This window comes from Bubalus bubalis, chromosome 8 (assembly GCF_019923935.1).
Source record: "Bubalus bubalis isolate 160015118507 breed Murrah chromosome 8, NDDB_SH_1, whole genome shotgun sequence".
Taxonomy (NCBI): Eukaryota; Metazoa; Chordata; class Mammalia; order Artiodactyla; family Bovidae; genus Bubalus; species Bubalus bubalis.
The window spans coordinates 86,639,885-86,664,855 of NC_059164.1; the positions used below are offsets into that span (position 1 = coordinate 86,639,885).

At 40.0% G+C, this 24,971-nt stretch overlaps 2 protein-coding genes across 21 annotated transcripts in view; both read right to left on the minus strand.

Annotated features, from left to right (window-relative positions):
- Positions 1-24,971, minus strand: part of CADPS2 (calcium dependent secretion activator 2) — a 591,939-nt gene that overhangs the window by 399,686 nt on the left and 167,282 nt on the right. Inside the window, exon 3 of one of the 20 annotated variants that reach the window (XM_045166452.1) lies at positions 8,552-10,192. The exons of the other annotated variants lie outside the window; for them this stretch is intronic. Coding sequence (XP_045022387.1) covers positions 9,269-10,192 — 924 coding nt within the window. The 3' untranslated portion in view covers positions 8,552-9,268. Of the gene's footprint in view, positions 1-8,551; positions 10,193-24,971 lie in introns of those variants that run through there. 20 annotated transcript variants of the gene reach the window in all.
- RNF133 (ring finger protein 133) lies at positions 4,325-7,803 on the minus strand. The gene has a single exon (XM_025291445.3). The coding sequence runs from the start codon at positions 6,314-6,316 to the stop codon at positions 5,183-5,185; it is 1,134 nt and encodes a 377-aa protein (XP_025147230.1). The 5' UTR covers positions 6,317-7,803; the 3' UTR covers positions 4,325-5,182.

The following is a 24,971-nucleotide window of genomic DNA, read 5'->3' on the forward strand; positions in this document are numbered from 1 at the left end:
CCTGTAAGTTCTTTGGGTTCCTCAAATTGTGCATACTAAAAATTGGAACTCCCCTTCTACCCTAAACTTGCTTCATCTAACTATATTTTCTACCTCAGTGAATGATATCACCTCCTATAGGCCCAGGTCAGAAACCAAGGAGTCATCCTTAACTCTTCACTCCTCCTCAACTCCTTCTAGACCACCCCCTTCTCTTTTGCATTCACTCTGCAGGTTGCTAAACTGCAGATGAAAATTACGGGTAGAGGTAAGTTTTGAAATCACTGCTACTTTGGTCAGTAAGAAATGAAGTAGAAAATTCCCATCAGCAAATAAAATCAAAGAATATTATCTGGGACATGACCCACCTTTGATTCATCTCACCCAATTCACCTGCTGTTTTTGTTCATATTTTCACCTTATCAACTCCTGGGTTATTACAACCACCTCCAAAATTCCCGTTCTTCATTTTCCGTAACCAAAATTCTACATGACATTCAAACTTCTTTAAAATACACTGTTGTTCACTGTTTCTTCCATGAGAATGTCCTCTTCCACACTGAGCAGTTCCATTTCAAATGTTATTTCCTTATTTAAGAGTTCCTTGCTTCTCTAGTTGAAATCCACTCCTCCATACACCCAGAAATCTTTATCAATTTCTCTCCATGAAATGTAATCCTTTATAACTTGATATTTAGATGTTTATCTACATATTTTCAGGAAAATGACAATAAGTAAATCTGAAGGAATCAGAGGATGAAATTGGGAACCCAACTAACATAAAGGCCTTTTGGAACAGCCTTATTTTTGGCAGTGGTTTTCAAACTTGTCTGCACGTTGGAAACACCTGGGTACCCAGTACCAAGGCCCTATCCCAGAGGTCTTGGGTACAGTCAGGGTACTGAGCATTTTAAAAACTCTCCAGGAGGTTCTGATGTGTAACCATGGCTAAGAAGTACTGGTCTATGGAGGAATAGAAATAGCTGAGATTAATATAAGAATTTTTAAACAGAAGTAAAGATCTGGTGGATATCAACAGAGACAAATCAGGGTAGGCAAATGATACTATAGAAAAAAAGTGTGGAAAACAAGAAATTCGGTATCACTTGGTACACAGAATAAGACTGAAATGTCTTACAACTGGTTCTAGGCTGAAGCTGGAGAAGATAAGATGGGATGAGAAAGCATGGTTACGGGCAACTCTGCTTGGGATGAGAACAAAGAGCAAATGGTAGGAAGGTCAAGAGGATTCAGAGAAAGAATGCTGAAGAAGTCGCCGTTAAGTTGGGAAGTTTTTAGAACTGACAGAACTTATGTGGCAGCAATGAAAGTGGAAGTGTTAGTCGCTCTGTCTTATCTGACTCTGTGACCTCATGGACTGTAGCTGGCCAGGCTCCTCTATTTATGGAATTCTTCAGGCAAGAATACTGGAGTGGGTAGCCATTGCCTTCTCCAGTGGCTCTTCCCAATCCAGGGATAGAACCTGGGTCTCCTGCATTGCAGGCAGAGTCTCTACCATCTGAGCCACCAAAGAAGCAGCAACAGTGCTGCTGAATTAGGAGATAAATGTTACTAATGTAGGAACGTCCCCAAATCAGTTACCCTGGGCGTCAACAATGAGAAGAAAAATTCCTACCAGCAGCTGAAATCAAAGAAAACATCTTAGAGGCCTGACAAAAATGACAGCATAATCGTAAAGACAGATATTATAAGCTGTGGTGTCGCTATTAAAAAAAAAAGGGACATTTTGGTTGTGAGGTTATGATGATATTTGAGCTTAATATATACATTAAGGAGATCAAACCAGCCAATCCTAAAGACAATCAGTCCTGAATCTTCATTGGAAGACTGATGCTGAAGCTCCAATACTTCGGCTTCCTGATTCGAAGAGCGGACTCATTAGAAAAGACTCTGATGCTGGGAAAGATTGAAGGTGGGAGGAGAAGGTGATGACAGAGGATGAGAGGGTTGGATGGCATCACCGACTCAATGGGCATGAGCAAGCTCTGGGAGATGGTGAAGAACAGGGAAGTCTGGTGTACCTCAGTCCATCGCATCACAAAGAGTTGGACACGACTGAGCAACTAAACAACAAATATACACTGAAGTATTATAAAATGTGCAAGTGTTGTAGAGTGTAAAGTGTACATACAACTCTAACACCCGTGCCCAGGGACCAGATTATGTCTCTAACTTAAAGTACATTACTCAATCCCTCTTCTCCCCCCCAAATTCTTAGTTTAGAAAACTAGGTATGCATATTTCTGTATTAATAATTATAATAACCCATAATCCTTATTTTTCATTACTAAGCACTAATCATTAAAAAAAAAGAAGTACAAAAACCAAATAAATTCTAAACTACAAAAACTAGTGCTCACGGTAAATGATGGAGCAGGAACATGAAGCTGCCATTAAATGGACTTCACAGTATCAATGTGTGAAGGCTTCCTCTTTAATGCTTCTTCAAAGTCTGATCCTTTCTCCCACTTGTTCATGCAAGCTGCTTCAAAAACCAGTGAGTTGTGTGATAGGAGAAAACACTTTATATACTATGCTTAAATACCATCAGAAATGCCAGATCCTGGCTCACTAAATCCTTTGAAATACATTACTGTAAATATTATGGCTGACCAACATCTCTCTATAGGATGACTAGAGTAAATCTATAGCCAAGAAACAGGGATACATACTATAAACATACTGTGCCTTTGAATATGAGGCAACACTTATGATTTACTGTATAGGTAAACTTACCTGTAGCTTCACTCAATCAGTGGTCAAGTGCTTTAGAATCATTTTCATGTCAGTAAACATTAAGTCCAAGTTATCCCCATAATAAACAAACAAGTGTCATTTTTATAAGGAGTGTCAAACCCCTACCTAGTGAGGTGAGCATGGGGAATCAATTACCAGAGAAATGCAAAAATATATACAAAGGAGGAATGCAAGGGAAATTCATATGACACTGGTATTAGGGGCAAAATAATTCATATTATGGTCCCACGCCATTATGGTAAAATACATTTGCATCACTAGGTATAAGAGAAAACATGTAGCCCAAAGAATAGGTATAAAAAACTATTACAATGAATAATACCTGACATTTGACACAGCAGTGCTATTTCCAGGTTCTGGTTATTAAACCCAGAGTAAAAGTGGTTTATTGATCTGTTTACAGCATTCTAAAGACAAGGATTAAAACTGCTGTTTTGTTCTGACATACGAAACAGCTAGGCAAAGAACTCAGGCCGCTCGCTTCCTGCCACCTGGTAGGCACTAAAGCAATCATAGCTCCCGAGTTCCCTGATGGGACCTTTTCCTTCTGTTTCAAACAGACTCTAACTATCCTCTAATGAACATCTGTTGAAAATCTCAAATCAAGATCATAGGCACATTGTGTTCAATGTTTGATGTCCACATTAACAAATAAATGCTTGATTATAAAAGCATATTCATGCCAATTTCTCACACAAGAAGGTAAATCAGATCTAAGATGGACAATAATGAATCAAGTGGAGGCATGGGAGAGAAAGGAGAAAATGTGTGTAGTGGAAAGATGGACAAGACAATTGTCAGTATCAGTGTGAAGAGCAAACAACAAATTTCCCAAGTGTTTGGTCTAACATGGAATACACACTCCACATGAATTTGCCAAGAGTACACAGAACGATAATGACCTGAGAACCCTGGGTCTGGGGACTGAAAGCACCTGGCCATCTGCTTAGATTTGTTCTGTGTCTCAGTTCTCTCTGGTCTTGGAGGAGTGTACTTCTTCCTTTAAACAGTCTTCCTTGGCATTGCAGTTAGAATCAACTACTGCCTTCCTGCCTGGCTGTGCATTCCAATATTGATAGCACACAACAACTCACAAAATTCCTCTTAATAGAGCTCTCTCTAGGGTCGTACAAGAATTCAAATCCCCATGTCAGCCTTGGAGAGTTCAAGGCTCTTAAGTAAAATTATCCATGCTAAATTGTGATACTGAATCCTGCCTGGGCTAAAAATTAAATTTTTGTTTCATCCAAGTGATTTGGGATGAAAATTTTCAGGATTAAGTTTCCACTATTTTCTGTGATTTAGATAAACAGTCCAGTTTTTCAGATTAACACATAATAATTACATTATTCAAAAAATAATTATTCATTTACTCAAATATTTGAGTCAGGCGTCGTGCTGGATCCTGGGAATACAGAGTGAACAAAACTAACAATCCCAGCAAGTCATTAATAACTTCTACATTCTAGTACTTATCTACAAAATAATGACATAGTTACAGTGTTTTAATGACAAAAAATTAACTAGGGAGTGGGGTAGGGCATAAGTGAAACAAATACACTATGACTAACCACAGCAATTCTTTATTTAAGTCTTTCTATACATTATGAACATGTAACAATTATGATTAGCAATACTCGGTGCTGAAATATCTGCTATTCCCTTAAAGAGTGCTGGTATTTTAACTCTAAAGTTCCTATCACCGTATATACACAGATCACATAAAATATACTAATGGCTTGAACAGAATTATGTGTCAAAACAGTACAATTCCATACAGCAAAATTTTCACACCAAGAATGAAGAGAACACAGCACAAAGACTTTCAAGTTAGCATATTGTACTAAAAATATCAAAAGATAAATTTTATTCTCCCTAGCTTATAAAAGCTCATTTATGTTTTTCAAATTCCATTGATAGTTTCTGTACTATAAGGAACATGTAAATATATTAACAATTTTCCTACCAAAATAAAGCCCAATATATATGCAAAAAAATTCAGGAATAAATTTTGTCCTTGGTTGGGAATTCCCTGGCAGTCCAGAGGTTAGGACTTAGTACTTTCACTGTGGTGGCCCGAGTTCAATCTCTGGTCAGGGAACTAAGATCCTGCAAGCCACATGGGGTGACCAAAAAGTAAAAAAAAAAAAAATTCATGTGCACACAGAAATAAACATAAATACTCACAGGAGCAACATACACTGACAAAAAAATTACATTTAGTAAAGGTGAGAAACAGGAAAAACAAAAACAAAAAAACCCTGCTAGGGCTTTTTCTTTTTTCTGAGACTTGACAAATGCAGAAAATTACCAAAGTAACAACAACAAAAAAGACACGAAAATCACACCTTGGACAAACTGCTTGTCAGTATTTAGGACCTGATTTCACAAACAGGTTTAATTCACTTCCTCGAAGGCCATGCTGTCAAGGCGGAGGATGGATGTCCGCTGCTACTGAATTAGACTGGCCGACATCCTGAGAAGGAAGGGGCTCCTCCTCCTCCACGTGTGTCACTTTATCTGACCTTCCTGAAGGAGGAAGTTCATTATTTGTGCCCTCTTCACTAGATGACAGGATATCAGCCAATTCGTTGGACATTAGAACTTGCAAAGACTCTGTTCCATCTTCAACATCCATCTGAATCCCCAAAGCTTTAAGAATATCACATTTGCACATGGGGCATGTCCCATGGGCTAAGATCCAGGGGTCAATGCAATTCTTGTGGAAAAAATGTTTACAGGTCAGAACACGAATTGTATCGTTAGGCTTATAGAGTTCAAAGCAAACTATGCAGCTATCTCCATTGCCGCTTACTTCCTCGTCCCCCTCTTTCAGTACCCGAACCTGAAGCTGGCCAAATGCTTTCTTGAGATCATTTGTTAACCGCTGCCACCTCCGGTTCTGAACCCTTGCTACCCACAGTCTTCGAATATGATAAAAGATGAAATACACTAACGTAGCGGTTGTGACAATCACAAAAGAGACAAAATAGTGATTCATCCAGATGATGTGTTTTCTTCCCACCTCAATCGTGACGGTCACATGAACGCCCTTCTGAATTAAATGCAAAATCTCCATGCCTTTTAAGTTACCAATCATCACCACAACGATGTCTTCAAATATCTGATGAGACATGGGAAAGACCTGATTGCCAGTTCCTGGAAAGTTATAGATGATCACTCCACTGGCTCCATTCTCCACCGCCACCTTGATCTTCTGGGTGAAGGTACAGCCTCCCCGTTCGACAAGAGCGAGCCATGTCTGCGAGTTCTTCAGCTTCCTGAAACTGGTATTGGGGCTGCAGGCATTTTGCGTTTTTCCCTCTGGAGGCACGATGACTCCTGCCACTCTCTTCAAAGTGGAGCTTCTTCCAAACACGCCAGTCTCCCCCAACTCTGACAACATGCGATTCCCAACATGAAACGATATGTTCATGTAAGCAGTCCAAACAGCGCTGGTTCTGCCACAGTGCTGGCTAAGCAGCCAAAGGAAGCTGAATTTCATGAGCCAGGAAGAGGCAGCATTGTTTCTCTGAGTGCCAACCTTGAGTAGATGCATCTCTCTCTCTGCTTAAGTGACTGAAGAACCAACCCAACAAAAGGATGTGGCTTCCACATCTGTTGATGATCAGTGTAAACTATTAAAATGAAAAATACCTTCTGGGTGAAAACAAGTTCCACTGTCTTCCAGCATGTTTTTGTAAGAAATTCTTAAAGAAGTCTTATGAGTTTCGGATTTTTTTTTTTTTTTTTTTGAGAGAGAGAAAGAGGAAAACTTTAGATTGAAAAAAAAAATCCCAGTCTCACTACTGTAACTCTAGATACTGTTTACTGTTGGGTGATATGATTATGACATAAAAGACGACACAGCCAATTAGGTAAGAGCTTACAGCATGCTGTATATTTATTGGTTGAATGCCTTGAATGTTGCTATGGGTAATTTCAATGTTACCAGACAGATTCAGCCCTTGAGTTACATGTTATGATACCAGGTATCACATTAAAATAAAAAATATAAAAATTATTTAATGCATGAATTTTAAAACCTGAATACATATGCAAGAAAAGCCATACAATTAACACTTTCCTTCACAATCAGTGAAGTAAATATCTGTTACAAAACGCCAAGTTTTAACCATGAATGTTAATTAAAAATTAGCACTATGACCAGATATGAGTAGAAGTGGTGAATAACACTGTTTTTAACTCACGTTTTCACCATACAATATATAATTTTAATCTAGCATGTAAAATTTTGAACTTTATTTAATAAACCTTGCTCAGAAGTTTGTTGGATCCATTTGGTTTTAATTTTTAAAAGCAGGGTATCCCATTCAATTTCTTCAGCCTCACTACCCTCACTTTTGGCAGCACTAAAGACAGAAAAGACCAATGTCATTTCTCTGCAGACCTTGACATCTGTTAGTAGCTTAACAATATTTTGAGGAAAGAAGAGGAAAAGTGTAGGGGAAAAGATTAAATAGAGCAATATTGGTTTACCACAGTTTACTCTGAACAAAAATGTAGCTATAGATTTTAGAAAGACAAACTTTGAGGTCCTCAAATTTAACCACTGACATCAGTGACTGTTAAAGGTCATCAAATCTTTTAACAAAATGTTTGCCTAAATCAGCAAACATCCTTGGTGGAAGACCCCACATACACTGTTAGTTCTGCCTGTTTTTTTGCTACACTGAGGCCAAGAGCACAATATAACTTCAAAGCCAAAAGAATGACATGTGAACTAACAGGCATGGGCAGTCACTGGTACTGCCATACACTTTCTTGGGAGAATTGCTCAGTGGTTCTTATTCACCAGCTAGGAAGCCAAAGCCAAGAATTTTGACCTTGTACATAAATGTCTCTGACCTCTATGCATAGGGTACTAACAGATACTTCAGGTTCCGTCTTGCCAGAACTACAGAAGCTGCTGCTGCCGCTAAGTCACTTCAGTCGTGTTCAACTCTGTGCGACCCCATAGACGGCAGCCCACCGGGCTCCCCCGTCCCTGGGATTCTCCAGGCAAGAACACTGGAGTGGGTTGCCATTTCCTTCTCCAATGCATGAAAGTGAAAAGTGAAAGTGAAGTCGCTCAGTCGTGTCTGACTCTAGCGACCCCATGGACTGCAGCCTACCAGGCTCCTCCATCCATGGGATTTTCCAGGCCAGAGTACTAGAGTGGGGTGCCATTGCCTTCTCCTAGTGTATTCTTATAAAATATCAATTAGCAACATGACAACCTGAAATAGGAAAGACAAAGGAGAAAAGATTTCTTATGGGCCCATCAAAAAGTAGCATTAAAAGAAAAACACTGATGTGACACCTTCAGCTCACAGTGGTCTATCCCAAAGGCCGTTAATCTGATTTCCACACACCCACTCTTCAAAACAGACAGTGAGGTACACAGTGTGTTCACTCACAAAGTGCCACTTGAGTTGGACATCAATGCTTTTGCATATTATCCAGAGATTTTCATCAAAGCAACAAAACCCACATCTGTAGGCCTCTTATCATTACACAGATATCTATCAGAAGAAAAAAAAAAAGGTAAGAGATACAATTTTGAAAAGCAACTGAATAAAATTTTACTTCTGCTTTAGGTCTATATTTTCAAAATGTCCCAAATAAAGACATACTGCTGCTGCTGCTGCTGCTGCTGCTAAGTCGCTTCAGTCGTGTCCGACTCTGTGCGACCCCAGAGACAGCAGCCCACCAGGCTCCCCCGTCCCTGGGATTCCCCAGCCAAGAACACTGGAGTGGGTTGCCATTTCCTTCTCCAATGCATGAAAGTGAAAAGTGAAAGTGAAGTCGCTCAGTCCCATTTAGTATTTCCTAGAGTCAATTCTAGAAGGAAAACCTACAACCATAGTTGATACATTATGCTAGGGTTTAAAGGGGTCTGGCAAACAAAGATACATTTTTTAAAATATATAATGCTGCCCTAAATGAGGCTTATAATAATTTAAAATATTTTTAGATATATAACCAAAAGTGCTGGCATCTAAAATAATTATTCAGAACACATTTCCTTCCCAGTCAGTAGATTTGGCAACCAGATTTCCTGGGTATTAATAAAATTAACTGTGAAAAATTAAATCAAGATCTCAGCCTTTAATTAAGTTTACTGAACAGAAGTATTATTAGATACCAAAAATTAAACATATGGAAGCAAAGTATAAAAATTAGTATAAAGAAACTTTAAAATATTATGACTAATTCTCCATGGCATCAATATCACAATCATTGTAATTTGAAAATCAAGGCTTAACGTATACTAAAGCCCTTACTTAGATAAGGACAAAAATGTATAACAAAACATTAGAAAAACAAGTTCAAATAGCTGGACATGATACGGAGTTTTATTTTTAAAACCAAATTTCACCCTCTTTAGTACTTGTGTAGAGAAGTTGCAGTTGAATTTTCTCTCTACATAAAGTGCTAAAAGAGAATTCATCTTAACTTTAATCACTGGAAAGACTCAGTTACGTCTTCAGGAGATCCCCTGGGTTTCTTAAGTTTGCAGAATGTCACACTTGCACATGGGGCATGTCCTATGGGCTAAAAGCCAAGGGTCGATGCATGCCTTGTGGAAAATATGCTTGCAAGTTAAAATACGTACTACATCTTGAGGCTTGTAAATGTCAAAGCAAACAACACAATTGTCTTCATCTGGCTCTAGCTCCTTGTCCCCTTCTTGGAGCACTCGCAGTTGAAGCTTCCCAATGGCTTTCCTCACATCTGCCTTCAGCTGCCTTTGCCTCCTGGTGGAAAAATTGGGCCCTCGAGGTCTCCAGGCACAGTACAGGAACAGGTATGCCACGGTGGCGGTCAGGAAGGTGAATAGAGACATGACGTAATGGCTTAGCCAGGGCATGTGCATTCTCCCCACTTCAATGATGATCTTCACATAGACTCCTTTCTGAATCAAGTGCAACAGTTCCATGCCTTTCAGGTTGCCTATCATCACAGCAACTATATTTTCCGTTCCCTGGTGAGACATGGGGAATACCTTGTTGCCTGTACCTGGGTAGTTATAGATGATCACCCCATTTGCTCCCTTCTCTGCGGCCACGTTGATTTTGCGTGTGAAGGTACAGCCACCCCGTTCAATGAGGGCCAGCCAAGGGTCTGCTTGCCCAGGCCTGCTGAAGTTTGTCATAGGGTTACAAGCATTCTGATTCCATCCTTCGGGAAGTACCACCACACCAGACACCCTTTCCAGAGGAGAATGATTCCCGAACACTCCACTCTCTCCCAATTCTGATATGAGGCGACTTCCTACCTGAAATGTTATATTCAGGTGGGCTGTCCAAATGGCTTTTCCTTTTGAGTCAGGAAGGCTTAGTAGTAGAAAGATGCCAAGCCTCCACAGTCGAGATGAAGCAGAACTGTGAGCTGAAGAAGTAATTTTAAGTAGGCTCATTCCTTCATTTGCCTATTTACAGACAAATGTGAAAAACACAACAGCATCCGTTGTGGAAGAAAGTTAGGAAGTTAGCTTCAAGGGTTGGTAGGAGATAATTAAAGTACAGGACTGGAAAAGGTCTGCATGGATCAAAGATATCTTGCTCCTTCCAGCATTTTTATTTTTGGTAGATTATCTTTCTCATAATGAAACAGAATAACAGGATTTGTTATTAGCACAATGTGATTTCAAGAAAACTGTGACTTCCTAATGGGGGAAATTGTGACATCAGAACCAGTTAAGCCAATCCAAGAGTTTATATGAATGCACTGCATACTGAAATCCTATTGGCCAAAAAGCTAGGCAGCCATGACTCATGACATATGCTAATATGAATAAACTCTAAAGCAAAAAACAGATAATTTTTTAAATACCTGAGTTTCTTTCCTAGTTCTGGAGAGACTGAAAGCTGTCTAAACACTTTTTGCTCATTGTTTTCCCATCTGTGAGGCAAAATAGAAATCATTCATATATGACTGTATGTTTCTGGCCAGTCATCAGTTCTCAGGTATGGTTTTATGCTACCCAATATGCCAGTCAGTCCGTGGGAAGCAGAAACAAATCATTCCCTCTGTCTTGCAACATTAAATGCTCATCCCAGGCCTAAAGATTCAATATGCTGCTGCTGCTGCTGCTGGGGGATGTAAACTGACATTTATTAACACTGACAAAATAAAGCCTTATCAAGAAGACAGTTATCATCATATCAGAGGCTGTTAAACATGCAATTATTTAACAACTGAAGACAGGATTTTAAAAACAATGCAATTTAGCTTGCTAAAGATCAGTTGCTGATCTTGAAAGCTGAAGGAATTTAAGCGGTAGCTATATTTTAGCTCAAGACATCTCAAATCTAAAGGCTCATCATATGGTTGAAAAGACCAATTTGAAAAACTTAGTATTAATAATTCATTGTCTCTTTCTCATTGTATGATGAACTGCTTAGGCAATGGCAGCCAGAACGTCCCCACTCTCTTAAGACAAACGCACTGGTAAGAAACAATTTTTTACCCCCAACATAGCAGTTCTCAAGTGGGGGATAATTTTGTCTCCCAAGAAATATTTGGCTGTTTCTGGAGACACTCTCGATTGTCACAGTGTGAGAGTACTACTGCATCCAGTGCGTAGAGGACGGGGATACTGCTGGATATTCTACAAGCCACAAAACAGCCCTGAGCAGGAAGTAATTACCTGACCCAAAATGTCAATAACAGCCTTGGGAGGGAGAACTCATCCCCAAATTCACCTCTCCCTGAGAAATCAGGTCCGAGCTCTTATCATGAAGTTTATAATTGGCAATACATCCAATAAGGAGGAGTCCCCAACCTGTCTCCCTTCCCTGATCTCTTTGAGATTGAAACAGCAGACACTTGCACAAATGCCTATGATCCTATGAAGCCTGATACAAAACTGCATCCATTTTATCAGGACCAGGTCCAGGGGTCTTCTATCCTGGGGCCAGGATGTCTGAACACGACAGAAGGGAAGTTGGGCAGTGGGGGTGGGGGGAGGAGAGGAAAACAGATGACTAATGTTAATTTCTGACTATTAGACCATTTATTCAATATCTAACCTTTCTATCTTTTTAACTTCCAAGAATTAAAGAGGCTTTCATTAGCCTGCCTGCAAAGTTCAACCAAAGGAGACTGAAATACACAAAGGTGGGCTCATTCCATGCTCCAAATATCCCTGCCTGCCCTTCCATGTTGCCACCCTACGTCTAAGTATAGTAAGTTGATTTTTCTCATCTACAGGCTCATTTCATTATCCCCCAGGCCAGCTACTGTTGTTCCAGGTTTCAATGGGAAGAATGACAGATCACATTCAGAGGCACAAAGAGACTGTTCTCACATCTCTCCATAGAAGAGCAAGGCAATTTTATTTTCCAGAAACCTAACTAAACTTCCTTCAATGTCTCCTTGGGTAGCAGTGCTTTAGCAAACCCACACTGAATGGACCCACTGGTAACCAGGGTAGAATTATCATGTTTGGCTCAGGTTAACCATGATTTATCCTGCTATGGAAAATCCCTTCCCTGATTGAGCACATGGCAGGAAGGAACATAAAGTCAGTCAGTGTCCTGCCACCAAAGGGAACGGGTACCAACTGGAAGGTGAGTAGCTAAACAAAGTTCCTGAGATTTACCCAGTGGAATTATACCTATATAACCACTAACCATGATAAATGTATTATTCACTATACACAAGGTACTGATGTGAGCCAGAGCCTATGTCACCAGGGACACAGCACCATTGTTCTCAGAGGGTCATCATCTAGGTGGAAGAAGAGAGTTGTACACCAATTAGGTACATGCATGTATATGTCCTAATTTCTAGGTTCCAAATAAGTTCAAGAAGTTTATAATTTTCATTAACCTGATGGAGAGAAATCACCTGATCTCTATCCCTCCACTATTCATCAACCTGTCAAGAATGATCAAACATCCAGAAATCTCAACTTTGATAAGAAAAATAGCTAAATACTATCTGGGCAATACTGTGTGGATGTATCTCTAAATGCAGAGGATACTGAAAAAGCTTCAATAAACTACCTCACAAGTTGCTTTATCCAAGTATTATCAGAGATCTCTAGGAATCCACAAAACACACTGGATTTGATTTTAATCTCAAGAATAACAACTGGATAGGGTTTCTGTCGAAGAAGGCAATGGCACTCTACTCCAGTACTCTTGCCTGGAGAATCCCAGGGACGGAGGAGCCCGGTAGGCTGCAGTCCATGGGGTCGCTAAGAGTCGGACATGACTGAGCAACTTCACTTTCATGCATTGGAGAAGGAAATGGCAACCCACTCCAGTGTTCTTGCCTGAAGAATCCCAGGGACGGGGGAGCCTGGTGGGCTGCTGTCTATGGGGTCGCACAGAGTCGGACACAACTGAAGCAACTTAGCAGCAGCAGCAGCAGCAGGGTTTCTGTGAGTAATTAAATGCATCATAATGGGATTTAGCAGGAACAGAATACTGATTCTAAGTAGACTAAGAACAAGAAAAAGTGAGTAAGGCTAATGATAAATACTTTCTGAAAGAGGTATCTTTATTTCTAAAGAATTCTAACAGTAAATTATTTTAAGATGTTATTACATTTGATTGCAAATTGGTAAATCCTTACATTTTTTTCAAAATTTCTCCCATAAATTAATCACTACTGCCACATATTCTCTCAGACACATGCAACAAAATTTTTTTCACATACAAATACATTTTCCACTTATTTCTGAACCCAGGAAAGAGCTCTGAATATGCTAAAATGGAATACGGTAAATTTAAAAACTAATATATGAGCTTTTGAATTACATTGACAGTCACACACTATACTGGGGGCAGATACAGATGTGAGAAAGTTACAAAATTTACTCCTACTCCTCACTCACTGGAAACTTGGGCAAACTCCAGGAGATGGTGAGGGACAGAGAAGCCTGGTGTGCTGCAGTCCATGGAGTCACAAAAATCAAACACAACTTGGTGACTGAACAACAGAAACGCCTCATTCAGTATTCTTTATATTAAACAATACAATAATTTTCAATATCACTAAAAGCTCTGGTAACTAAATATATAAGAAAGAACAGCCAAAACAGACATTTTAAATTACCATCTCACTAGCCATCACTTCTTCACTATGTAAGCCAGGATCACTATTCTCAATTATCTGCACTCCTAACAGTGCGATGCATGAGAAAGGGGTAACTTGTCTAAGAGCTTCCAGGAGCCCATAGCTCCAAGAAGCCTTTATAACATTAAAGGGGATTCTCACTAGCGTTTCTCAAACACCTAACACAGCACCTGCGTCAAAAGAGTTTGTTTGAAAGAATGATCAACATGGTCAGCTTTACCACATGTGAGTGAGTACTGTTCACTGGCTTCATCGTCATCATTCCACAGTCTAGAATTTGGCAACAGCATCTAATCTCCAGCAATATTTTGCTCACCTTGAATTCATTCTGTTGCCAGAGCAACCTATCAAAAAAAGTAATGAAGTTCACGATGGCATTCCTATTTGTCTAAAACCTTAGATGGTTCTGTCTATCCAAAGGATAACATCCAAGCTTCTAGAAACTTCAACAGACACTTCTCCAGTCTGGTCCTCTCTCCTTCAATTCAACCTCATTTTCCACTATTATCAGCCTGAAATGTACGCTTCTTCAACTCACAGGGCTTACAGCTTCCTGGGCTCCTATTGCAGCACTCATTTTATGGAGACGTTAGACAGACTTTTTGTTCCTTTTATGAAACTGTACCTACAGTAGGAACACTAATTACAAAATGGGCCTAAGTACTTCCCTCCTGATGATGCCTTTGCAATGTTACTTGCCAGGTCCTTCATCAGGAGGTGGAATTTATTTCTACACCTCTTGAAGCTGGATAGATTGGCGACTCAAATTGGTGAACAGACTGGCACAGATGTGATGATGTGCCAGTTCCAAGCCTAAGCCTCAAAGGCTTTGCGCTCCCTCCCTTCCCTCTTGAAATCCTGCTATCCTCTAGCACAGAAGGCTAGCCTGATAGAGGAAGGCACAAGTGTACCAGCTGAGGCGACCTAGGTAACCCACAGATGGACAAATATGTGCGAACACCCACGATGAGCAGAGATGTCTCCCTAATGCTGAGGTGATGGCACAAATACGACTGAATCCAGCTGAGACCACTTGCTGAGCCCATCTAGACTCCTGAGCAGTGACAGACACTGACCTTTTAAAAAGTAGTTTATAAAAAAACACTGCCCTTGAACAGAGATGCAGACATAGAGAACAGAGTTGTGGACACACCGGGAGAAGGAGAGGGTGGGATGAATTCAGAGCGCAAGCACTGATGGAAAAATGACCATGTGTGAAACAGACAGCTAGTGGGAAGCTGCCGTATAACACAGGGAGCTCCACCTGGCGCTCTGTGATGAGGAGACGGTGGGGAGGGGAGGGAGGTTCAAGGAGGGGACACATGTATACTGATTCACACTGTTGTATGGCAGAAACCAAAATTGCAAAGCAGTAATTCTCCAATTAAAAATGAAAAAAATCACTGCCCTTACATTGAGCTTTTAGATAGCAACTGATATACTTCCCTCTACAAAATGCTCTTCTCTATTAATCTCATGGTATGGGACTAAATCTTACTCCCATTTTTTTCAATACTCAGCTTCTGGCATATCATAGGTTCTCAATGAAGGTTAATTAAATTGCCAATGTCTTATCCTCCAGATTCTAACCTGTAATATTACTCACACAATAAGGCTGATCCAGTTAATTTTATCTTCGTAAGGGTGATCATTTAGTTCAAGCAACAGAATAGTTAAATACACATAATGTGGTTAACCTTTAATTCTTCTCCAGATTGAACACTCATAAAACAGAATTTCTTATAGCCATATCTGAGTGCTAAGATAAATGAGCATTTGGAATATAACCAAATTCATTTATACTTTAACAGGCAGAAATCAACCTACATAAATTATACTTTCTTCCACATTCTGAATTAAAACATTTGAACACCAAATTGAGAACAACTTTTCTTTCTCAGTCAATCTACTAAGTTAGAGGACAGAATGACAATCAACAAAGAGAAACACATTACTAGTAGTTTGGAAAGTAGTTGGGGGAAAAGCCTCACACCACAGCCTGTGCATTAAGAGGGCAGAAAAAGGAGCTGAACATCCTTAAGAACAAGATTAAGGACAGTAATTGGTGATACTGTTATCTTTCTCTGAGCCTAGGGGAAAAAATACATTTTAATATTAACTCAATCATTTAGACTCAATTTTTGTTCCAAGGGGTGGAGAAGAGGCAATATACTCAAAGCAGGGTAGGGGGCGGGTACAGAATCTTTTTAATAACCACAAGAACTTTCCCTGTTCTATTAACGGACAATTTTGCTCCTATAGTTAAGAATCACTGAGGATGAGGAGCCTGCTTTTGGAGCTCTGTTGTTTCAAAGTTGCCCTAAAACCATGAAGAAGACTGGAGACCTTCTAAGGCTGCCATCGGTCATCAAAGGCCTGTATAAGCTTTGTCTTTCTAAGACCAGTTCCCCGGAGTGCGGTTAACTCAGAGTGAGCTCTCAGCAGTCAGAAATAGCAAGGCAGTGGTGTTTAAGAGGATTTTCCCCCTTAGATCCTTTAAGTTTTTCCAATTCACAGGTCACAAACCCTTACTTATTTATTAGGGAATTTAATCCCTCCTGGGAGACAGCAGAGAAGAATAAAAACAGCAATAGAGTCATCACACTAGCAGAAACGGTACTAAAGCACAAGGCTACGTGAAACAGATCCGCCACGAAACCCTGTCTTTGCCATGTGCTAGCTGTGTAAGCTAAGTCACCCTGAGACTTGGCTGTCTTGTGTGTAAGATGGGGGAGTAATACTTGCCTTCCTGGCCATGCTGAGTATCAGACGATCCATTTCACATCTCTTTGTAATTCACCAAGCACACTGCTAGCATGGTGGGAGTTCAATAAAAGGGTCCTCTCCCCATTCCCCATTTGATGAAGGCTCTTTCCTGTTTTCTACCTAGGAACATTCTGTCATCCTTCAAGACTGACCCCAGGGACTTCTCTGGTGGTCCAGAGGTTAAGAATCCTCCTTGAAATGCAGGGAACATAGGTTCGATCCCTGGTCAGGGAACTAAGATCCCACAAGCTTCGGAGCGACTAAGCCCATGAGCTTCACCTACTAAGCCGGCGCTCTCAAGTCTGCATGTCAGAACTAGGGTGTCCTTGTACTGTAATGAAAGATCCCACACGCCACAATGAAGAACCCACATGCTGCAACTGAGACCCAACACAGCCAAAATGAATGAATCAATCAATGTTAAAACAAAACCAATGATCCCCATCTTTTTTGCAGTCACTCCAGTTGAAATATCCTGCTCCTATTCTTTCTGTGGGTTTCCCAGGTAGCTCAGCTGGTAAAGAATCCTCCTGCAATGCAGGAGACCCCGGTTCAATTCCTGGGTCTGGAAGTTCCCCTAGAGAAGGGATAAGCTACCCACTCCACTATTCTTGGGCTTCCCTGGTGGCTCAGACAGTAAAGCATCCACCTGCAATGTAGGAGACCTGGGTTCGATGCCTGGGTTGGGAAAATCTCCTGGAGGAGGGCATGGCGACCCACTCCAGTATTCTTGCCTGGAGAGTCCCCATGGACAGAGGAACCTGGTGGGCTACAGTCCGTGGGGTCACAAAGAGTCGGATATGACTGAGAGACTAAGCATATTCTTTCTGCACCTACTTGACATTCATTTAATTTTGCTATATGTTACATAGTGTAGTTGGACGCTTTATGTTGGCTATACTTTGGATGTAGAATGTCTCGAGAGGGGCAGTGTCCTCTTACTTCTCTAAACTCTGTTTCCCCACCTTGTCCCAACACCAACACAGTGCAATTTGCTCAAGGTACCCAACAAATGTTTGATTTTTCAAGCACTTATTCTTCAAAACATTAAGACTTATCAGCAGCTTTTGGCAACCTCTGTATTATACAGTCATCCATTAAAAAAAAAATAGAACAGGCAATGATTTGACATGTCTTCCCTCCGCTAGGAATTACTTTGACAACAGTTGTCCAGAAAAAGGCTTATTTAATATCGCAGGATCAGAGGCCATCTGTCTCACATTTTCTCTCCAAAAGTCAAGAATAAATTCCATCCACATCTCTGAATCTGAAAAAATGGGAGTAATATACAGCCATAAAGTAACAACTATTTCTAATATATAAGCAACTTGACCCTACAAATTTTTAAATGCTCCTTTAATTATCTTTTGTATATCAAGATATATACACACACACATATATACTTATATAAATATGTATCAGGTTGTAAGCCAAATAGATATTATCTAAAGAAAAGTACCAGATTTTGTTCATTTTGGTACTTCAAAGAAGGCCCTATTATCATATTAGCAGTAACAGTTAAAGCAAAAAGTTTCTAAGTGCAACTGTCTATCTCAACAACCCATAGACCTTCTCTTCCCAGCTCAAGACACACTCAGATCCTGCAAACCCAGAAACCACCTGCTACTGCTGCTAAGTCACTTCAGTCATGTCCGACTCTGTGTGACCCCATAGACGGCAGCCACCAGGCTCCCCCGTCCCTGGGATTCTCCAGGCAAGAAACACTGGAGTGGGTTGCCATTTCCTTCTTCAATGCATGAAAGTGAAAAGTGAAAGTGAAGTCGCTCAGTCATGTCCAACACTTAGCAGCCTACCAGGCTCCTCCATCCATGGGATTTTCCAGGCAAAGTACTGGAGTGGGGTGCCATTGCCTTCTCTGAGAAACCACCTAACCCAATACAAATTATATTCTGTCTACTCTGAACTGTCTCTGGCTTTTTATCATTAAAAAGTTTTGCATTTATGGTTACCAGGATATATAATATATGTACCTTTTAAAGTAAAAATAAGTGCTAGCTACATTTTAAAGAAATAAATAGTATTTTCTTCATTTTCTACATCCTTTCTTAGGAAATTATATACTATATGGGTATATTTTTATGCAGGTGTTGAAAACATTAACTCTTACCTCTAATAAAGGCTTTTTGATTCTCAATTCTAAGTTCTTTGAGGGTAGGATTTTATTATATTTGTTTGTCTTCCTTCAGAGCCTAGCACACTGATTTGTATAAAATCAAGTACTGATCTGATTTTTCATAGTAAAAGTGATTCTCTGGCATAAGAGCTTGGCACTGCCTGTTCTTCACATATGCTCCAGGAGGACAATCCAAGAACCATCTACTCAATATCTACATTATTCTTTCATTCATTCATGCAAATATTTATCAAGAACTGACTTATGTGCACAGTTCTGGGTACCAGAGGAGTGATTAAAAAAAAACCCCATTTTGGGGAATTTCCTGGTGGTCCAGTGGTTAGGACTCAGCACTTCCACTGGAGGATGTTAGGGTACCCAGATCCCACATGCTGCACTGCGTGGAGGGAAAAAAACAACTTTTTTTTTTAATATATTCATGAATCAATTGTTTCTGTGTATCCAGGAATTCAAAGATGAAGTCAAGGTTGTACCTCACTCAAGAACTCTGATGTGACAAATAAGTAATGTAAACTAAGTGGCAGAGAGGTATGATAGGAAAAATCCTGCCCACCGATAGATCAGTGTATTCACACACAGCCAAATACCCTATGCTAAGGTACCACATTCCCTAGTGTGTTTCATGCAGTTGATGATAAAGCAGCCCAAATGGCACATCTGATCACAAAGCTTCTTTGACTCGGGTTCATGAAGCTCATGGAGCTGTGACATTTTTATATTTAAGAACAAGTCTTTGTTTCATATCACATTTCATAGTATTAGATAGTTCTCATTAGTTTTAACACGAATAGGAATTGTTACATTTCACATGTGGTGGTTTAGTTACTAAGTTGTATCTGACTCTTGTGACCCCATGGACTGTAGCCTGCCAGGCTCCTCAGTCCATGGGATTCTCCAGGCAACAAAACTGGAGTGGGTTGCCATGTCCTTCTCTAGGGGATCTTCCCGACCCAGGAATCAAACCCGGGTCTCCTGCACTGCAGGCAGATTCTTTACTGACTGAGCTATGCGGGAAGCTTCAGGTTTAGTTAATTACACAGGTTTAGTTAATTCTGAAGCCAAGCTTCCCAGGTTTGAATCCTGTGCTTATACTAGTTCTGCAGCATTGAACAGATTACTTGAAATTATGTGCCCTGGCTTCTTTACTTGTCAAATAGGGAAAGAAGCAGCACCCACCTTTTAGAACTCTTATGAGGATTAAATGAAAAAAATGTACAGTATCTAAAGCATTTAGAACACTGCTCAGTTCAATATACAGTCCAATATGTGTTACCACCACTATTACCATCTTTACCTTGTAGTCTTAATTCACTTATTTTATGAGATAAGAATGATAGGGTCTTTAAGGGATTTTCACAATCCTTTAATTCTAATAAGTCTCTATGGACATAAAACATTCAGTATCATTTTTTCCATATATAACATATATAACTGCTGATCAATTTTTGTGCATGTTAATATCTCCAGCTAAACAACTAATAAGTGATTGCCCATTACAGAAAGTGTTTCATGACTCATAAAGGATACATGCAAATATAGCTGGATTATGATTATCATCATCTTAATGTATATGCCAACTTCAGAAAAATAGCTTTTGTTCCTTCACACCCACAAACCTCCCATAAAAACAAGATCAAAACAAGAATTTGATTAGCTCTCCTGGCATGATTTTTTCCATTTGATACAGATTATACTAACAGGTTATACAGGCAGGAAAACTATATGACTGATTTCATATAACTCAAGAGGAAAAGTCATACAGTCTATCCAAAAATACATGTGACAACCTCTTAACCTGTAAGTATATAAAGAGGAGATGGAATTCACCATTCCTTTCTTCTCTACAACTTTTGAGTTGTTGCTAGATGATATAAGTTTTTAACTTGATTTTTCTCCATCTCTCTTATCCATGGACTGAAGAACGGATGTTGTGTTAGCAAGTGTGAAAACATTTTGTAGTATATCCTTAAAGCTCCTGGGTGATCAGATGCACTATCAGTGAGCAGTTAGCATCTTGAAAGGAATTTTCTGAGCAGTAGGTCTCAACATTAGGCTTAAAATATTCAGTAAACCATGTTGTAAACACATGTGCTGTCATTGAGGCTTTGTCATTCCATTTACGGAGCACAAGTAAAGTAGATTTAGCATAATTCTTAAGGACCAGGGATTTTCAGAATGGTAAATGAACATGAGCTTCAACTGAAAGTCACCAGCTGCATTAGTCCTAACAAGAGATCCAGCCAGTTCTCTGAATCTAGGCACTGACTTCTCCTCTCTAGCTATGAAAGTCCTAGATAGCATCACGTTCTGACATAAGGCGGTTGTACTATGTTGAACATTTGTTGTTTCGTGTAACCACCTTCATTGTCTGAGAGAGACTTTTGGTCTCTATCTAGGATAACGAATGATCCGCCATAGCTTCTACATCAGCACTGGGTGCTTTCACCTGGCACCGCTGGGGAGATGGCTTCTTTCCTTCATCCTCATGAACCAATCTCTGCTGGCTTCAACCTCTTCTTCTGTAACTTCCTCACCTCTCCTAGCCCTCACTGAATTAAAGAGAGTTAGTGCCTATTTCTGGCTTAGGTTTTGGCTTAAGGGGATGTTGTGGGTAGTTTGATCTTCTGTCCAGACCACTTTCTCCTGTCAGCAAGGCTGTTTTGCTTTCTCATCCTTCATAACAATGAGTGATACACTGGAGGAGCATTTTTGATATCCTTCAAGAACTTTTTATTTGAATTCACAACTTAGCCAACTGGTTCAAGAGTCCAGCTTTTGGCCTATCCTGGTTTTCAATATGCCTTCTTCATTAAGCTTAATCACACCTTGTTTTGATTTAAAATGAGCAACGGGTAACTCTTCCTTTCATTGAATACTTAGAGACTACTGTGGAGTGAAGTGAAGTGAAAGTCACTCAGTCATGTCCAACTCTTTGTGACACCATGGACTGTACAGTCAGTCCATGGAATTATCCAGGTCAGGATTTTGTAGTAGCCTTTCCCTTCTCCAGGGGATCTTCCCAGACCAGGGATTGAACCCAGGTGTCCCACATTGCAGTAGGATTCTTTACCAGCTGAGCTATCAGGGAAGTGCAGGGGTTTTTAATTGGCCTAATTTCAACATTGGTGTTTCCCAAGGAATAGGGAGGCCATTTTTGTTACATTAATAAAATGATATGATTATTCTCTTTTACCTCTTAATATGATCAGTGATATTAAGTTTTTCTAATACTGAATCATTCACACACTCATAGGATAAAACACATTTCATCCTGATGTGTATCACTAAAATTTAATATTTTATTAAGGATTCATGCAGCTACAGGCTTTTCTGTGACTCAGACAGTAAAGTAGCCACCTACAATGCAGGAGACTTGGGTTTGATCCATGGGTTGGAAAGATCCCCTGGAGAAGGGAATGGCAACCCACTCCAGTATTCTTGACTGGAGAATGCTATGGACAGAGGAGCCTGGCAGGCTACAGTCCTTGGGATTGCAAAGAGTTAGACACAACTAAGCAACTAACACACACATGTACCCACATAAAATGAGACTGGTCTTTAGTTTTTTATTACATTTTCCAAATTTGGTTATTTGCAAAAATATACTAGCTCCAAACAAGCTTTCTCTTCCTAACTTCTGAGACAACTCTTAGATGTTAACTTTCCTTGAAGGTTTGGTAAAACTATTTGAGCTTAGTCTCTTTTGGTAGTACAGACTGGATTATCACTTCACTATCTTAATGGGTAACAGTTCAGGTTTCTTATTTCTTCTTGGGTCAATTGTTTAAGTTTCCTAATCTACGGCATAGCATTATTGAAAGTAATTTTACAATTTTTAAATTATTCTATCTGTAATTTTCATTTTATATTCCTAATTGTGTTTATTTGTACATTTTTTCCCACTGATCTTGGTAGCATTTGTCTCAGTAAGTCTCCTCATATAACTGACTCTTTTTTTTAATTTTATTTTATTTTTAAACTTTATATAATTGTATTAGTTTTGCCAAATATCAAAATGAATCTGCCACAGGTATATATGTGTTCCCCATCCTGAACCCTCCTCCTTCCTCCCTCCCCATACCACCCCTCTGGGTCATCCCAGTGCACCAGCCCCAAGCATCCAGTATCATGCATCGAACCTGGACTGGCAACTTGTTTCATACATGATATTTTACATGTTTCAATGCCATTCTCCCAAATCTTCTCACCCTCTCCCTCTCCCACAGAGTCCATAAGACTGTCCTGTACATCACAGAGTGAAGTAAGCCAGAAAGAAAAACACCAATACAGTATACTAGTGCATATATATGGAATTTAGAAAGATGGTAACAATAACCCTGTGTACGAGACAGCAAAAGAGACACTGATGTATAACTGACTCTTGAGGTAATTCTGTTTCTTTACTTTCTAAAAATTTCTATTTTATTTTTATGTCTTTTCACTTCTCATAAGTTGGTGAACACCCAGGCTGAGACAGCAATAGTTCTCTCAGACAATGGTCTATTCAGCAAACACTATAGCAAAGACTGAAGAGTGTAAGTTTAAAAAGGTAAACCAACAGCCTTGCTTTTGGCTTCACCAAGATGCTAGTCCGTTCACAGGACTGTTCTGAATTTATGATCTATGAGCCTAAACACCCCCATCCAGAGGCTAATTGTGGCACTATGAATTTACCAAGTCCGGGTGGTGAACGAACCGACCTATACACATCCTCTCTGAAATGGCATGAGACTGCACCTCCTTCCTCACAAGGGTGACTGCCCCTGTTACTATGTTCTATCTGAGGTTCTTATTCTCTTCCATCCCATACCAAACCTCTTAACCTTTCATCTCTCCAGTGCTGAATAGCCAGGAGTTCTCTCTAGTGACTGGACACCACTCTTAAGTGAGGACATGTTACTGGACTACCTCCCGACTGCCACTTAGGACTGGTCAGTCCTCATAACTTTCTGCTGGAGGTTTCTCTCTCCTGAGCCAAACTGGTGGGGGGCGATTTGAACTTCTGGACAAGCCCCGTGAATCAAGTTTGGCTCCTCAATAAGTCACAGAAGATTTCTGTTCCCTGAAATTTCAAAGCAGCAAATATTGTTCTGCTGACATCTAGAAGACATGAAAGGATTCTCTTCCACACACCTTGTTGTTCAGTCGCTAAGTCGTGTCCAACTCTTTGAGAATCCATGGACTGTAGCACAGCAGGCCTCCCTGTCCTTCACTATCTCCTGGAGTTTGTTCAAACTCATGCTTGAACAAACCTTGAGTTGTTCAAACTCATCACCTTGAGTTGGTGATGCCATCTAACTACCTCATCCTCTGTCATTCCCTTCTCCTCCTGCTCTCAATCTTATCCAGCATCAGGGACTTTTCTACACACCTATTCCAAGAAAAATGCCAGTGTCCTTCCATGCCTGTGGACCAAGGCTAACTGCATGGCCCACATGCAATTCAAAGAGTTCATGCTCCTTTCAAGATCTGGAGTCCAGTGTTGGTCCTGCATCTAAAAAAAAGAGTTGCTTTCCCAAGGACGAAACCAGCTATGATCATCTGCTGTGGTCAAAATTCTCCAGCATCTAAGGCTTAAAAATGAACACAATCTGTGAGAAAAAGCAAGCAAGCTGTATGACTGTAAAAACCAACCACAATACAAAGTTCTAAAATAAAAGTCGCACATGTTCTGCTCTTAGTAAGTTGCTGTTGAAGCTTAAAGTCTGCCCTGGTCCTAATACAAACTTCAACAAAAACATATGATTGGGCTCCCCTAGATTTTACAAAGGGCCATAGGCTTTTACACACAATTCAACATGAGACACCCTAAGAATTATTTTTTTCCCAAAAGTTTGCAGCAAACTCATTTGAGGCCAAAAACCTGATCTGTAACAGTTACAGTCTATTTATAATCATTTAGTGCCCAAAGGAAGTCAAATGGAGTTTAGTCTTTACTTGGAATTTGCACATGCCTTCACCATACCAGAACAAAAATAATGGTTCAAATACTGACAATCTCCAAACATATTTATTGGACCTGACCTTCAATACATCAACAAAATTTGCCACTAAAGGAAACTTTGTAGCTAACTGGCAAAACAAAGACCCATTCAGTTCAGTTCAGTCGCTCAGTTGTGTCCGACTCTTTGTGACCCCATGAATTGCAGCACGCCAGGCCTCCCTGTCCATCACCAACTCCTGGAGTTCACCCAGACTC

Bases quoted from the DNA above. Each gene is read 5' to 3' on its own strand.
- RNF133 (XM_025291445.3), bottom strand. From the start codon at position 6,316: ATGCATCTACTCAAGGTTGGCACTCAGAGAAACAATGCTGCCTCTTCC.